Raw genomic sequence first — 18,125 nt, 5'->3', positions numbered from 1 at the left:
TCAAAAAATAATTTTCGTATCTAAGGAGTTTTATGAACCACCCTAAAAAAATTTTCTTTCAAAAGTAGCGCCTTGTAAAGTTGTATAACTTTGTCTTGGACACCATATGTCTTAAACGTAAGGCGAGAGCGCAAATAATTGTTTCCCGCAAAATTTCATTTCTGGACCACTGTGCACTGGAGTTTATTTGAAAAAGGGGAAATTCATAAGTTTTGATGGCCATCATAAATCACCTGACTCATTGCCTTGGTACCGGTTGTACAGCTTATGAGCTCTGGAACTAGTAAAAATATGTTGTTTGAGCTTAGGTTTAATTGACTCATAGCTAAGGTTGCCAAAATTTTTTCAGCACGTGTCCGGGCTGGACAAACCGGGCCATTTTTTATATAAAAACCTGGCAAAATTCAGGCATTTGAATTTAAATTGACAGCCATAAATCCGGACAATATCCGGGCAAATTTTGTCAAAACTCAGAAATTCCTCAACAAAAAATCAAGAAAATTATATAAAAAAAAAAATTTTATCAAAACTTATCGATTGGTTTTTAACCGTTTCTTAGGCTTGCAAAAACATTTCATGATTATTTTTATAAAACTTGCTCAAAAAATTTCGTTTTGAAGATGTTTGTTGTTTCTTTTTGTTGATTTTGCCAAATAAATTGAAAAGTGATTTTTATTATGAATAATCAACGCTGCAACGGTTTTGCATCTGTCAATTTGATATTGATGGATTTTGAAGGTAACTCTGCAATTTTTTTTTCTCTTGCATCGTTAATATCTTGAAAACGTGTTTTTTTTCTATTTAAAAATAATAGGTCAGATAGTTCTTTTTAAAGGCAACAAAATTTTGTATGTCCGATTACTAGGAAATCAGCAACCAGCGAAAGAAAGTGTTCCATTTCTACATGAACTAAGCTTTAAAATTAAAAAGAGGTCTGTCTTGCGATATTACATCGGTTTTCTAGCTTTACATACTTTTTTTGCTGTGTAATTCAAACAGTTGCACATTTTGAACAACATACTTGCGGAGTAAAGTAAATTCTCGCAATTCAGGTGAAAGGGTATTGCAAAAATAAGGAAAAATCACTCCTTCAAACATGTTAACATCGCTTAGAAAAAAAGGTCCTTTTAATTAAAAATCAAAATAAAACCATGCAAATTTACACAAGTTTCTTGTAACTTAAGCTTTCATTTGAAGACTGAGCCCCAAGAATTACAATCATAATCCACTTTTGGGTCACCTTAAGAGCACCTGTATCCGTGGTCTATTCTGGGGTCTAATTCATATAATAATTGAACCAACAAAATCAGATCCAATCCAGTGTAAAAACTGGCAACACCACTTGTCTTCTATTAAATGTCAAACGGTTTAGAACTGCATCAAATTGGATCCAAATCTCATCAATCAATCCTTATACCAGTTCCAAAAAATATTTTCACGAAACTGGTATAATGGAATACGGATACAGGTGCTCTAAAAACATATATACTGCTAAAACTAGAGTTGTCCCTCTCAAACATACCTACTTTTGTATTTCTCCCAAGAAATAAATTGAAAAAAGAATGATTGTCGTGTGTAATACACAGACTCTGCAATTTGCAAACTTAAAAGTTTGAAATTTAAAATAAAAAAATAACTGACGTACCTACTTGCTAAACATGTTTGGCATTATACGATCCTACTCCGACTCCGACTACTTTAGAAATGTGCCTAATTATGAGAATAGTTTCAAGCAAGTAGAAGATAATCTAAATTAAAACTTTCATCCAGAGCATTAGCCCACAAACCTAATTTCATCCCTCTGGTAACCCACACCGCGCCGAAATTAGATGAAAATTCAATAGGACTACGGGATATAAATTTACCTGGGCTCGACGACGATGATGCCGCTGCTCGTTAGTTCCTTATCCATTTCGTTTGCCCGGTGCCAGCTCCCTCAGCCAGGCGTCTGCTTCCGTTTCCGATCCTCTCTTTCCTAGTGCTCTGCTATTTTTATTACCAAACACCATAAACATGAACGCACGGAGAAGTTGTTCCCTTTTCGCTCGCACACAGACCGGAACTCTCAACTGTTGTGAAACTTCCGGCTGGAAATCGGCACCGGTCTACTACGATGCGTGTTATTAAATATTACACCAAGAGTCGTATCGTCGTATCAACTCGTAAACTTGAGACTTCACTGGATTTTTCCTTTTGTGCAGGGTAAGTTAGGAACTTTTTTTTTTTGTTTCACCACTAAGCTAAGCTGATCCGATCTGTGGATGCTGTGGAGGATAAAAGCTGTTGTAGCGTTCAACGATTCGGAGGCATTTTATGTTTTATGCATGAACAGGAGAGCCTTCGCAGCCTTCGAAACTGAACTGAACGGTAATCGATATATTGACTATTCCCAGGGAGGGCGCAGACCAAGACGGGGACATTGCGAATGCTGCCCCGGATCTGGAATATATTTGCGGGAGGACTCTTTATTATAGAACCGGGTCAATTGGACGTAGGCAGGCTTCCAGCAATACATTGTGCACCGAGTTTCCAAAGTTGATTGAAAATCCGGATGCTGTGGGTTTACTGAAATTTGCTCTCATAATGCTGAACTGCTACATTGAAGCGCGACATAATCTGAGATGAGGCTTATGTTGAAATACATTTTAAGTGATTAAAGGGTATGCAAATTCGAAGTGATTGAATTATCTTCTAAGTTTTGATCTACTAATCTTCTGCTTAAACGTGGATTATGTTTATGTTAAGAATTCATCATTTGAGAGTTCAGGTAATTATGTTTAGTTAATAAACAAGTTAATGTTAGTATGAAGAACATTCCATTTTTTTCTTTTCAATCTAAATGATGAACAAAATAAGCAGCTGAATCTGAAAAACGAGGAAATAAAAGGGTTTCCCATTGATTCCACCCTTTCGAACTATCCGGTTACAACTCAAAAAGTAAGATGCAGATCAAGACAATTGATATCACTGGTTCTGCCAGATTATCAACAAATGATTTGTTTGCTGACGAAGGATTCCGCTCATCGCTGTTTGAGATGATTGTTCCAAAATTGGAACAACGAGGATTGGATCTGTTGCTTCTTACGGTATGGTTGAGTGGAAACGTTACACGCTGGAATACAATATTGCTTTTCTACCCTTTTAAAGTTTTTGATTCGTGTCGCTTGTTTCTTTGGAATTCCAAAGTTAAATTAAAAACAAAATAACAGTGAACATAAGTAAAACTGTTCTTGAATTGGTTTTTGTTTTATATTATTTCAGTTCAAAGGCTGGTCTTGTACAGTGTGTATCTAAGATAACTCATGAAAATGTTGATGTCCAAACGAAAATTAAAAAATATGCAGAGAATTTCCTTCCATGAAATAACGAAATTCTTGTTTCAAAATGTAACAGGTCAAGCATTTAAAAAATTGAAATACTTATTCAGTAGACTGAAACGATTTGGTGTCATTTTTGAATTTCTCAAACTCTGGAGTCTAGAAAGCTTTGTTTTGGTTCAAAACCCATCCATGTTTTTTGCAGAATTTTTAAGTGTTGACATGAGTAAATTTGAACTTTTAGGTTTGTGTGGGACAATTGAATATTTTGTACTGAAAAAATCAACATCATTCTTGTTTCTGCTGGGAAACCGAGCCTGCTGTTTAACAGGGGCATGTCTTTTGGCTATTATTAAACAATTAATTCAATTTACACCACTTGTAATGAAACCAAAAAATAAATGAGATACTGAATCAATCAGATTACTATATTTTGTTCGAGAAATCAACTTCTGGATCTGAACTATAAAACTCATAAGTTTGTTAAGATTCGCTTTGATTATCTCTCTAACGAAATTCAAAGCTATTTAAATTGGCTTCAAATATTACATATCTCTTCTGAATTCTGTATTCTAATTCAGAAAATTGGTTTTCTAATAAGAGAGGGTTGATGTTGAAATTTGTCTGATAATCAGCTGAATCAGAAATAGATTTCAGAACTACAAGTTATATGCATCAGATCCAATTGTATTTTTTTTATCTTTAGTTTTTTTGTTTCCATCAAGACTTCGACTAAACACAAACTACAAATTTGTTTGACAATATTAAACTTCATCGTTAGGATCTGTTAACCTTAATCCGCTCTTGAGTGTCAATATGACACTATTGAAAGTTTGGCGACTTATATCTTAATTCAGGCGCGTTCAATTTGAAAAAAAAATTATGGGGCCTCAATAAATTCATGAAATCTGTAATTTTCCATCATTACCTTTCTTATGTTCGCACCTTGAAAGCCAAGACAAAAAAAAACTGACTAATTTAACCTTGTGTGTCTGATTGATTCTTCTCGTTTAAAACCGCTTTATCTCTCTTGTTCCTAAACCAATTTGTGCAGAATTTATAGTTTTTGAAACCCCGTATATCAACTCAAATATGATATACAGCTACAACATTACAGATTTGCGTTTTGCAAAGTCCAAGGAAAAAAAATCCGAAAAAACATGCTTCGGAAAAAGATTTTAGATTGGCTACGAAATGTTAAAAAAATTCACGTAGTATCCAACAAAGCTGAAGTTAGAAGCTATACGTTGTGCTCAAGTATATATTTTTTTGAATTTTTTTACCGTCAAATTTGCATAAATCAAACCAGATGAATTTTGAAAATGGAATGGAAGGATTTTCAAAATAGGAAACACAGAATTTTTAAAGAATTTTTAAAGATAGCTGTTATTCTAAATTTGCATCAATTTGCAATTTCTCAGAGTTTCCAACATCTTAGTTCAATTTGCACTAAAATTTGAGTAGCTAAACTCAAGAATTTCGCAATCTAATAAAATTCACGAGGAAAGCAACTTTATATCAATTCTAGTGGTATAATAAAATAAGTGCCCTACTTTTTTTTTACAAAAATATAATAAATATGAACGCTAGTAGATCCAGAAAAATTACGTTACTGATATCAATTTGTTCACTTGTCGGTATTGAAATTCTAGTGCAATGTTGAATTATCGTGTTGGAAAATTTGAGAAATTGCAAATTTATGAATAGTTAAAAAAAACAACTACCTTTGAAAATTGGACGCAAATTCTGTGTTTCGTGTTTTTAAAATCTAAAGATGCGAAAATTAACCAAAATACATCCAATTTAAAATCCTCCACTCAAAATTCATCTGGTATGATTTAAGCAGTTTTGACGGTACATTGATTGAAAAGTTTGGATTTCCCAACACTTTTTTAATGTAAGTGGTCGTTATCTTATTTTTTTTAAAAGAAATATATCCTTGGTGCAACGTATAGCTTCTAATTTCAGACATATTGTACGTTAAGTAAATTCTACAGTCTTTATCCTGAAGAACGTATTTGGGCCTTTTTTTTCTTAGACTTTGAATAACCGAAAACTGGAGTGCTGTAACTGAATATTTTCTGGATATTAAATTTGAGTTACATTACAAGGTTAACTATAAAAACTAAAAATTTCGTACAAATCGATTTAGGAACAAGATAGATATTATGGTTTTTATCAGGAGTGTCAAATTGACACTTCAGAAACTCTAACGGGAAAAAGTTTAATTCAATTTTTATTAGGAGATTTTTATAAGAAGCTGATACAGATTTAAATAGGGAAGTTGAGCAAATCTTAACAGTTTCTCCATGTTGCCTTTGAAATAGCTATACTCTTAAAATGGCCGTAGAAATGGAGGAAGAGGAACTATGAGAAACCAAGAAAGGAAATTATGTTCTCAACTTAACACTCAAAATTTTAAATTTTCAATCAAATTTTAATAACATTTGTTTACACTGTTTTTGAACTTAGGAAGCTGAAGATCACTTTTAATGTGAAATCGGGCGTGGATCCGAAAATAAAATTCAGAATACTAAATTCTTTTATTTATATTTAAATATCTCTAATTGCAAAAAATTAATTTGAAATATCTCTTTTTTATATTGAAGGTGAGTAAATAAGCTATCGATCATTGCATTTTTTTTTGTGTATAATCAACAGTATTGTTGATGTTAGTGAAGTTGAGATACAAAAAATATATAAAAATGCTTTCTTTTTAGAGAAAATTTTGTTTTCGACTTGATAGTAACATTTTGAAAATTGATTTTCTATGGATTGTAATTTTTAATCTAAAACAAAGATTACAAGTGGTTGTTTAGCAAAATCGGTTGAAAATTGAAGAAGTTCTGGGTATTTTACTAAAACAGTATTATTTGCATTTTTGAATCATTGCACGAACCGCAGGAAGGACTAAACATGATAAATCTTACTCGCTCTAAGCTAAAATTGATCATTAGCCCAATTTCAGTAAGATCTGACCATGGGAAGAAGTTGCTTGAGCCCCAAGCGTGGATTGGATTTTAAGGTATTTTGCTCGAGAAAAGCCAAAAATATTGGTTTTTCCTTGATATCTTTTTTTCTTCGTTGATTAATTTCTTTTAATGGACATTTTTTTAAAGCCTTGATTAAAACAAATATTTCATCCGAAGACTGCAACACGATTGAACTTGAAACAAAAAAGTTATGGCGATTCGAAGTTTCTATTTAGGCCGCAAATTGTCGTCTAAAACGCAATGCGTAAAATGTATGGGAGAGTGGGGAATCATGGGCCACTTTTTTTCGTTGTTTCATAACTTCTTTATTATAAAATATAAAATGAAAATAAAAAATGGTATAGTTTTCTACATTTTCAAGGTATCATAAGGTATTTTTTTAAATTTTTAATAAGTTATTTTCCCCTAATTCTGACTGTTCTAAAAAAAGCAATATTTTTTGGATTTTGAAAAATGGTGGGGAATCGTGGGCCACTAAATCCAAATTGACCAAATAACATGCAAAATTCATGAGTTGACCCAAAACTGTGATTTCATAATTCATTTCATTATTTTAAAGCAATTTCAGATGATGAAACAAAAAAGAGAGCTGTGTATGATCGCATAGATTCCAAAGCCTGGCTCGCGAACGTTTTGGCAAAATTTCTTATATAGGATTGACAAAATATTTTTCATTACCCTTATTTGGCATAAGAAAACTTTACAGATAGGAAAAACGAATTTTAAGTTCTGAATGTGTATAAAAACATGAAAAAATAGGTGATTCAAGATGTGTGGTCCACGATTCCCCACAAGCTATGATCTGCAAATTGGTTGCGTTTGAGTGACCTATTGATGTTTCATCAAAAATTCCTTTTCCACGTGAAAGATCATGACAAAATGAAGATCATAAGCATATGAGCATATTTTTGTTATGCACTCTAGGTTCCCCATCGATGAAATTAGCGGGTTTTTTTTAATCATGTGAGTAAATTTTTTTTAAATTTTTTTAGCTTGATAAATAAAAGAAGCATATGATGCGTATTTCAGTCAACAACATATAGGAATATATGCTCACGCAAAGCGACGACGATGACAGTTGGTTTGAGGTTTTAATCTCAACACACATCTAAGATATTAAAAGTGGCCCACGTTTCCCCATGGCCCACGATACCCCACTCTCCCCTATTTTATTAAAAAAGAGGAAAAGAAATTTTTGATGAATAATCAATTAGTCACACAAACGCAACCAATTTGCAAATCATAGCTTGTGGGGAATCGTGGGCCACACATCTTGAATCACCTTTATTTTTATGTTTTTATACACATTCAGAACTTAAAATACGTTTTTAATATCTGTAAAGTTTTCTTATGCCAAATAAAGAGTTATGAAAAATATTTTGTCCATGCTATATAAGAAATTTTGCCAAAACGTTCGCGAGCCAGGCTTTGGAATCTATGCGATCATACACAGCTCCTTTTCTTGTTTCATCATCTGAAGTTGCTTTAAAATAACGAAATTAATTAGGAAATCACAGTTTTGGGTCAACTCATGAATTTTGCGTGTTATTTGGTCAATTTGGATTTGGTGGCCCACGACTCCCCACCATTTTTCAAAATCCAAAAAATATTGCTTTTTTTCAAACAGTCAGATTTTGGGGAAAATAACTTATTAAAAATTTAAAAAAATACCTTATGTTACCTTGAAAATGTAGAAAACCATACCATTTTTTATTTTCATTTTATCTTTTATAATTAAGAAGTTATGGAACAACGAAAAAAGTGGCCCATGATTCCACACTCTCCCATACCAATAACTTCTTCAATTTTCAACCGATTTTGATAAATATTTACTTCTAATCTTTGTTTTAGATTGAAATTTACGGTCCATAGAAAAACAGATTTTCAAAATGTTACCATTGAGTTGAGTACTGTCGATTAAACATCTAGCGATATAAACATCTATCAAATCTTCACTAATATCAACAATACTGTTAATCATATGCAAAACTCAAGTAAATTCATAAATCTAATTGAAATCCAGAAACAGATTCAAAATTCAAATCGAAATCAGATGAGGAATTCAAGTAGCTAGAGAATGCAGATTATAGTTTTAAAAGTGAATTTAAAAATTAACAATTCTCAATCAAGGTCAGTTATGTGTTCAAACTCATCTTAAAATTTCAAATATAAAGAAGAATTTGAGGTTATTTTGACAATTTTGTTCTATGGAATAAACTGACTCTTATTTTTTTTTAATCATCCACAAGATATAAATAATGGAATCGATTTTTAATGAAAAATATATGCTGATAAAGAAATATGTTATCTTCACCTTAGAAAACTGCTGTTAATATCATATTTTCATGGTGAATTGTTTAAAATAATTTACATATATTGCAGTTTTTTCAAGAGTTAAATTGCAAACTAAAATCTTAAATTTGGATGAAATTTGTAGAAATTAGATTTCTGCCACAATATTATGATCTCTTACTTTTACTTTTGAAAATTTTATTCATTCTCATTGATGGTTAAATTTTTTGATTTTGCACAAGAGTCTTATTTGATTTGAGCATAGACTAATTTCTAACTCAAACAGAACTGATAAAATCCACAAGACTCTCGACTAAGTCCAAAAATTTTATCATCGATGAAATTAAGTTCCCTATTTTGTTGGCTTCGTTTAACAAATTTAGCTCACAATTTTGGAGAATTATGGACATATTTTCAAATATTATTTTACACGAAAAACATTTTTAATGCTAAAGAACTTGAAAGAGAATAATCATATTAGGATATATTGACAGTTCTAAACGAACACCACCTTAGCAGGAGGCCTCAATCCTAGCCTCAAACCATGGGAGAACAGAATCGAGTTTTGAGAAGGGCGCACGATAAACGCGAATTTCTGGTACTAATATCGACAAATTCGCCCTGTGGAAAAACGATCCACAGATGTTCGTGTTTTGATTTTTTGGGAGTTCAGGGGTGCCAAGTGCATTGATGTTGGAAAAATTATCATATTTTTTTAATTGCATTGTTATTGAAAAACCTTTTCATGAGTACTGAGAATTTACAACTTTCCCGTAGATTGCTATTCGAATGTGAAATTAAACGCATCATTTATCTGAACGAAATTACAACGGTATGTATCGCACACTTAAAGGGAGAAGGAAATTATGTGGATATGTTCAAAATAATCAGAGCATGTAGGCGATTATTTTCAAAGTCAACATAGACATGGCTTTCATTAATTTACTTGTTTGTAACAGTGAATGATTCTGCATTCGTTTAGAAGTTAGAAACAACTCTTTTTTAATCTACCAAGAAGTACTTATTATACAGTAATATATTTCAGATGTTTTGAATTCACCTGAACAATTCATTAGCAAAACATCTTATCTTCATCCATTTAGAGACGCGCGGAGCGTCTCTAAAGAATTCAAACGTTTAGCTGTTGATAGTTTAAAAATTTAATAAAAATAAATTCAGAAATATTATTATTAGTTTATAGTAAGCAAATACTGATTTTTGTAACGCACCTAGCACCACTGGTGAGGCCGTCAGCAAATCAAAATTTGAGGTTATGGCTGAGGCCAATGTTTCGCCAATACTATCGTCCGTATATACCCTTATAGTACCTACTAAAAAAGTTATTTCAACTTATTTTATTCATGCTTTGTTTGAGTGAAAATATGATAGAAAAAAATCGGTCACCAAACCCAATGTGTGATAACAGTAAGGAAAATGATTTTAACTATTAAATTTAAATTACAGTAGTTTTTCGATTTTATCACGATCAAAAAAAAATTCATCGTGAATATGGCGGAACCATAAATTTGGCGAAACTAAAAATTAAACTGGAAAAATGTATTTTTATGGTCTTAAATCAATTATTTATAATGTTTTCAGTCGTGGAAACGTTTTGTATCAAAAAACTATGATCATGAGAATAAATAATCAAATTTTACTAAATACAAAGGATCGATTTCAGTTCAAATCATTCTTGTCTATAGCAATTTTGGGATTTAAAAAACACATGTAGAATATCAATTTAAAAATGTACATCTCATTAAAGTGAATTATTTAGATTTTATGGAAAATTAACCGTCATTACCTCTTATGTTCATTTTGAAAAAGAATTTATAGAAAACTGCATCAAAAAATTGTCTTCTGCCAACTTCAAATTTCAAAATTTCAAAATTCACACCTTTGATTAACTGAAAAGTTTACCTTTTCGAAAAATATTTAGAAATTTGCTCAACTCAGAATTTTAAAGTGTGTTTCTAGAGTTTTGCTTTATGGGCAGATAATCCTTACTTTTTCATTTGTATAAAATCAAAAATCATAGTCCTTTTAATATAATTTCAGGCAAAGCTAACAGAATTTCATCTTGATAATCCATTCAGACAATACTAAACACTGCAATAAATCAAAATATTTAAACTCGGATGTAGTACATATACAAAGTGTGGAAAAATAATTGATTCAAATTTGTATTTAGGCAACATAATCTGGAGAATTGTTTTGAATTTTCTTCTTGAAATTCCATCTGGAATCATAGGAGAATTCTTTAATTTGGTTTGGAATCGTTTTCCAGTAAAATTCGAATAAAGGCTCAGTTGGCAGAACACTTGCTTGCTGAGCTAATGTCCATGAGTTCGAGCCCAAGAGTAAACATCGAACACAATTGTGACTGATAAGTGCTTAAATGACAGTTTCCCAATTGCATTTTTGATATACAATCACAAATGGCACAAAGATTTCATAACGACTATGCAAATCAAATATTCAAAACAAAAATGAAATATTCCATCATCTGTTCTTCGAAAGGTTTAAATATGAACTGTATGTAATCAACATACACAAGTAAGTTTGGATTAAAGAGGTGGGTATTTTTTTTTATTATCTGACAATTTGCGCCGGAGGTCTTCAGATTTTCCCCAAAATTGAAAATTTGGTTCATTTTTGCAACTTAAAAACATATGTATTTTTTCAGATTTCTAACATTTTTATTTTTTGAGTTAGCTTCGGTTAGATTTTTTTGAAAATAAAAAATAACCATTTTTCAAAGCTGCATAACTCTGTTATTTATCAACGGAAATTATAAAATAGCACATCAAAATGCATTGAAATTTTATCAGCTTTCCAAATAAAATAGTTGAAAAAAATTAAAAAATGACCTTCAACATGAAAAGTTGTGAATAAACTTTAAATGGCGTCTAAAAGTACCGTCTGCACCAGCGAATATTTTGCAAAAAATACCATTGTATAGCTCGATTCACGATGCAACTTTCATCTGAAGACACCAAAGTGGGCCATTAACACCTTGAAGAGTTATGAAAGAAATAATGACAACAAATCTCTTTTTTTGCATCGGAAACAAACAATAGTCGAACAACTGCACTCACATATGGAGATAGTGTGCACTTCTAACAACATGGAAACAAAAGAACTTACCAAAGCAGGTAATAAACACTACTTTTTCGTGCTTTGTAGAGTGTTTGCAGCAATGAAGCAAAACTGACTTTAGATTTTAACCAAAATTCTTAGTATCGCATTGTTAATGTGATGTAACTAATATTGGGAATGTTGATTTTACAACCTGGTCATATACTATATCAAAGATCAAAGATCATTGTGAAGCATAATCAATGCCAATAGTAGAAGGTTTAGTCCCTGTGTTTGGGATCACAAAAATGTGATTAAAAAATGAAATATAGACGTGCTTTACATAGTTTTTATATCGGGAGCTAAGCACTGAACACCAAAATCATTTCCCATTGATCAAAAAAGTATGAGGAAGTGGCACAAATCACTCATTTTCAAGCGGATTTGTGCCAACGTAAGAACTTAACTACACAATTAACACACGACGTATTACAGGACACGACACTTAACGTTCTTACAAACTCCGTTTGTAAGAACGTTAAGTGTCATGTCCTGTAATACGCCGTGTGTTAATTGTGTTGATGAGTGGCACAAATGTTGTAGAAATAATCGAAGAGCTCAGTTTGGCCAGTCCAGGCTGTAAAATGATGAAAATATGATACTTTTGCCGTATTCGTTTTCTACATTCGCCCAGTTTTGAGGTTTACCATACTGGAACGAACATCATTCGACGTCAGTGTTTTGCTACCTCGATCGATCACACACGAATCTTCAGTGTTCCACCATCCATTTTAAATCAAATCTGGGGAATTACGGATGCAAAACTTAGCGCATAAACTTCTAAAAATGACAGTAAAATCTGCATAACTTGTTGTGACCTGGTGCAAAAATGGGTATAAACGAATACGTTATTAGATTTTTGGATATAACATGAAGTCAATCTACAGCCCCTACTTTCATAAAATCCCATATGCAAAAACAAACAAGCGAGGAAATCAGCTTTTTTTTGTTTTGGAATATATTTTTAAATTGTGACCACCACTTTCAGCATAAACGAAAACCGTTTCAAGGTTGTCATAATAAATCGTTAGACCTGAAATTTTCGAAATTGGGTTATTGGTAAGGTCGAGAGTACTATTTTTATTCATTATTGGACTGTTAATCGACGATATTTGAAACCTTTTTCAAATCTTCTCGCATAACAGTTCCATACAGAATAAATTTTTCTCACCAAGCTACTTTCTAAGACTTAAATTTGATCATTTTTGAACTTCTAAATGAAATTGTCAGAAAAAGAAATATACTTTGGGAAAAAATATCACGAATTCCACATTGTAAGTAGAATCTTTTAACGATTTTTGATTGCATCCGATAGTTTTACGCTCAGTAAGTCATTCCTAAGAAAGGCAGATCTGCCTTCGAAAACTAGTGTGCATCATTCGACATCAAGTGAGTTAAAAAATGTTTAAATGATTCAAAGCAATAAACCAAAGACTATTTCGCCGAAAGAAGCATTGAAAAGTAACCAAATACGTGGTAGGACTGCTATTCAGGTTTATTTCATATAGGACAGCCATGAATTGATTTTTTTTTTGAAATTTCTAGAAAAAAAACTCTTTTTCTAGTGTTTTATTTTGAAGTCTTATGTTGACCTAAATGACGAAAATTCATATGGGACTGTTATGCGAGTAGGGGCAGTCTGAAAAGGACGAAAAAATAGTGTTTATAACCTGCTTTGATAAGTTCTTTTGTTTCCATGTTGTTAGAAGTGCGCGCTATCTCCATATGTGAGTGCAGTTGTTCGACCATTGTTTGTTTCCGATGCAAAAAAAGAGATTTGTTGTCATTATTTCTTTCATAACTCTTCAAGGTGTTAATGGCCCACTTTGGTGTCTTCAGATGAAAGTTGCATCGTGAATCGAGCTATACAATGGTATTTTTTGCAAAATATTCGCTGGTGCAGACGGTACTTTTAGACGCCATTTAAAGTTTATTCACAACTTTTCATGTTGAAGGTCATTTTTTAATTTTTTTCAACTATTTTATTTGGAAAGCTGATAAAATTTCAATGCATTTTGATGTGCTATTTTATAATTTCCGTTGATAAATAACAGAGTTATGTAGCTTTGAAAAATGGTTATTTTTTATTTTCAAAAAAATCTAACCGAAGCTAACTCAAAAAATAAAAATGTTAGAAATCTGAAAAAATACATATGTTTTTAAGTCACAAAAATGAATCAAATTTTCAATTTTGGGGAAAATCTGAAGACCCCCGGCGCAAACCCGTCAGATAATAAAAAAAAATCCCCAGGTCACGAAGTTGTGAATCTAAGCTCCGAGTCAAAATGGCAAAATGGTCGAAATCATCATTAAGAAAAATTTGAAAGAAAATTGGAAAATCACAAAATTACACCGTACATATACAATATACAAAGATGAAATTAAAAAAATATATTCAACTCGTAGTACCTCATATTTACAGATTTAAGCTTTCAAGCTAATGATCGAAAACACCCCATTACTTCAAGTTGTTTCAGTTAAATGCCGAAATAAACGATGCGTCTAATGTTACCCTCCTTCATCCTTCCAAGAAAATATTTACCTGAGCAAATAAGGCTCGAGCGAAAGAAATCCAAATCGCACGCATTAACAGGCCTATCCACCTACTTGAACATATACGAACCAACAGCTTTTATCATGCACAGATCGTTTTTAGAACCTCCTGAACGCTTCCAGCATCCAGAAAGCAAAGCTTTATTGCATCACTTTTTACGACACACACTCTCTCCCATTCTAATTCCGGAGGCCACGTGGAGCAACCCAGCACTTAGACATTCCATAAACAATAACTCGCTCTAACCCTTTGCCTCGGGAACTGAACTTTTGGAAATTTTATAAAAACCGCAAGCACAAGTGGAAATTTAAAACCCACCCACCCACACTCGAACGACACAACAAGCGACAAAACTCGTACAACCCGGAATGTGTTACGCAAAGATTTTTGTTTTTGCTTCTGCTTTTTGTATTTGCCGCCCGAGTTGCATTAATAATTCAGGACCCATTCCATTCACAAAACTACTTGCACAGAGACGGGAAAAATGGAAGGAACAACAAAAAAAAAGTAAACTCTCCCAAACCGGGAGTGGGTCAACGACGCCTCGCAAAAAAAAAGAAGGGAAAAACACCACGTTACAAACCGCCACCCCCACAAGACCAATTGACTGGCTGGCAGGCTAACTGGCTGACTGGTTAGGGAATCCTCAAGAACACGCGGCTCCCGGAACGTGGTAATCGTTTTGACACCAACACCGACGAAAGTTCAAGCCCCATTCAGCTTTTTTTGCCACTCGCTATCACTAATATACATCCTCTTTGCGACTGACTGTACGCGGGAAGGAAGAAAGTCCTTTGTTATTGTGCCAATGGAAGCTACTAAACCGAACAACTTCAAAAAAGGAAGCCCGAATCAAAAGCTACCAGCGACCGAAGACAGGAGTCGGGACAACACCAAACCGTGTCATGTGATTTTCCGCACCGAACTGAAGTTGTCTGTTGTCGTTTGGTTCCACTAGAGGTTTTCCGGAAAGCGTTACGAAATTTTCCACCCGGGAGAGGGCACGCACGCACTTTGGGAAAACGTGCTTTCCCAAACCACGTTGTCGTTTCTCAGCGGGAGAAATTCTCTCAACAAAAGTTCAGAGAACCACTTTTCCGTGAGCTCCCTTTTCTGTGGGTAACTCAATTTTCTCAACGGAAGACTATGTTTACAAGAGATCCATAGTATGCTTCCGAAACTGGAGCAAAGCTTGTTGTCCACTCAGGACTGTTTTCGTTCGATTGTGGGAACAGGAGATCAAGAGAATTGTAAACAATGTTAAGATGTTGAAATATGAAAACAAACTTACCTACTGCAGCAGCTGCGCCCGCACTTTGGAGAGGGCAAATTCTATGTGTTCCGCTGAAGTTTGAGAAGGATAGTTTGATTAACTGGAAGACTAAAAACTTACAGTAGTTAGAGGTGACTGTTTATTTAAAAAATGTAAAATAGAAATATATTCTACAATTGAAGGGTGATACGGTCAAAATTTGGTCAATATCAACTTGACGTATTTCTTTCAATTTTGCATTTAAAAAACCTAAACACTCCTCATTTTGAAGGTGTGTGTGTGTAGAATGTTGCTCCTATTTTGATTTTGGAATTCACTCTTCAGTTGTCAAAATGCCGTCCAAGGAAGAAGAGCAGCGTATCAAAATTTTGCTCGCGTATCGCGAAAATCCGAGCTACTCGCACGCAAAGCTAGCAAAATCGCCAAAAGTTGCCAAATCAACCGTTACAAATGTAATTTAAGTGTTTGAGGAACGTTTGTCGACAGCCAGGAAGTCTGGATTGGGGGGAAATCGAAAACCGGAAGCCGCTGAGACGACAAAGAGGGTTGCCGGTAGTTTCAAGCGAAACCCTAACCTCTCTCTCCGAGATGCCGCAAATAAGTTGGGTGTATCGTCTACAACCGTGCATCGAGCCAAAAAACGAGCCGGGCCATCGACTTACAAGAACATAGTGACTCCAAATCGCGATGATAAACAAAATACGACGGCTAAAGCGCGATCCCGGAGGCTGTACACGACGATGCTGACGAAGTTTGACTGCGTGGTAATGGACGACGAAACCTACGTCAAAGCCGACAACAAGCAGCTTCCGGGACAGGAGTTTTATACGGCAAAAGGAAGGGGAAAGGTAGCAGATATTTTTAAGCACATGAAACTGTCAAAGTTCGCGAAGATATATCTGGTTTGGCAAGCCATCTGTACCTGTGGCTTGAAAAGCAGCATATTCATAGCTTCCGGGACTGTCAACTAAGAAATTTACGTGAAAGAGTGTTTGAATAAACGTCTGCTGCCTTTCATGAAGAAACACCGTGCAGGTGGTTCCCAAGGACAAGAACCCTCCCAACACGCCAGAGCTCCGCCCAATTGAGAAATACTGGGCTATTGTCAAGCGGAACCTAAAGAAAACCAAAAAAACTGCTAAGGAGGAGCAGCAGTTCAAGGCAAACTGGCTTTCTGTGGCGAAGAAGGTGGACAAGGTGAAATCTGATGGCAGGGGTTAAGCGTAACGCCCGGCAATTCGGATTTGGAAAAGCGGAAGCCTAACTGAATATTTTTCCTGAATTTTATACTAATTGAACTTGAAAAAGAAATTTAATTTGATTTTTTAAATAAACCATTTCACCGATTTACACGCGTTTTCCCTTGACCAAATTTTGACCGATACATTTATAAATTCGCAGTTGCGAGGAGATACAGTTATTCTCCGTAGCTTGGTGGCTATGCATATTGTGTAAAAAAAATCTCACCTCAGTAGTTCAATATAAAAAAAAAGAAAAGTACCGTCAACTGGAGCAACATGCAACACTTTTCAACTTCAATGGCTTCTAAAATCTTAATGCTTACAGATAATCATGCCTCTTGTACATCAAAAGTTTTAAGGTTGATGGGCCACCAAACTGACGTTGTCAAAAAAAATATTGGTTTTGCCAGTAATTTTTATACCTATTTACAGAAACTTGCAATTTTCATCCTACTAAGAAAAAGGGGTGAATTGCAACAAACTCTGTAATAAATGATAAATCAAATGAAAACGTTTGAAGATATAAAGTGTTTGATACATTTGTGTTGTCATAACACATAAACCACCAATTGCAGTAATTTTTGGTTTTGTTCGGATTACATTTTACATTTTTTCTGTCAAAAATGTTTTTAAGAAAAAAGTGATTATCTGCTGCAGACATTTAGGGGTAAAAATACTACAAAATATTCTATTATCTTAAATCATGTAAATAAATCTTAGGTTGGATAAAATTTTAATGCTAACAAACGCATAATGCCAAACAATCATATCCTAGCATATGGAAACGCGATTTATGAGATTTAGTTCTTATTTGCTTTTTATTGAATTTTGCCCCAGTCAGCTAACTGAATTATAAAAATATTTATTTGAAAAAGTTTGATGATTGTCCGAAAAATATTTATACACTAACAGTGTTGGCATTGGATAATGAAAGCAATATAAAGTTTGTAGGTGATATCATTAAGCCAATCCGTCATACGAGGTAAAGTTTTTTACGACATCGAAAAAAGTAAAAATTTGAAAATCTTTTGCTCGATTTTTAAATTTTTTATGAGAACCAAAAACTTTAAAAAACTGTATCACGATGTTAACAACTATGTCATCATCAATTTGTTATCATTCAATGATTACTTCATTACTGTATATCTATATATATAAAAAGCAATTTCTGTATGTTTGTTTGTTTGTTTGTTTGTTTGTTTGTTTGTTTGTTTGTTTGTTTGTTTGTTTGTTTGTTTGTTTGTTTGTTTGTTTGTTTGTCCTCTATAGACTCAGCCGTCTTAAGAGCTAGGGGTCTGAAATTTGGCATGGATGTTC

General features: G+C 33.5%; 1 protein-coding gene across 7 annotated transcripts in view; it reads right to left on the bottom strand.

Moving 5' to 3' along the window:
* LOC129750729 (GTPase-activating Rap/Ran-GAP domain-like protein 3) overlaps window positions 1-18,125 on the bottom strand; it is a 599,756-nt gene that overhangs the window by 471,182 nt on the left and 110,449 nt on the right. The window contains exon 1 of one of the 7 annotated variants that reach the window (XM_055745741.1): window positions 1,866-2,254. The exons of 5 other annotated variants lie outside the window; for them this stretch is intronic. In XM_055745741.1, coding sequence (XP_055601716.1) covers window positions 1,866-1,912 — 47 coding nt within the window. In that variant the 5' untranslated portion in view covers window positions 1,913-2,254. Of the gene's footprint in view, window positions 1-1,865; window positions 2,255-18,125 lie in introns of those variants that run through there. One more of the 7 variants, XM_055745740.1, reaches the window with a different exon arrangement.

Source organism: Uranotaenia lowii, chromosome 3 (assembly GCF_029784155.1).
Source record: "Uranotaenia lowii strain MFRU-FL chromosome 3, ASM2978415v1, whole genome shotgun sequence".
Lineage (NCBI taxonomy): Eukaryota > Metazoa > Arthropoda > Insecta > Diptera > Culicidae > Uranotaenia > Uranotaenia lowii.
The sequence above is the reverse complement of the archived record's forward strand: the minus strand, read 5'-3'. Positions and strand labels throughout refer to the sequence as shown.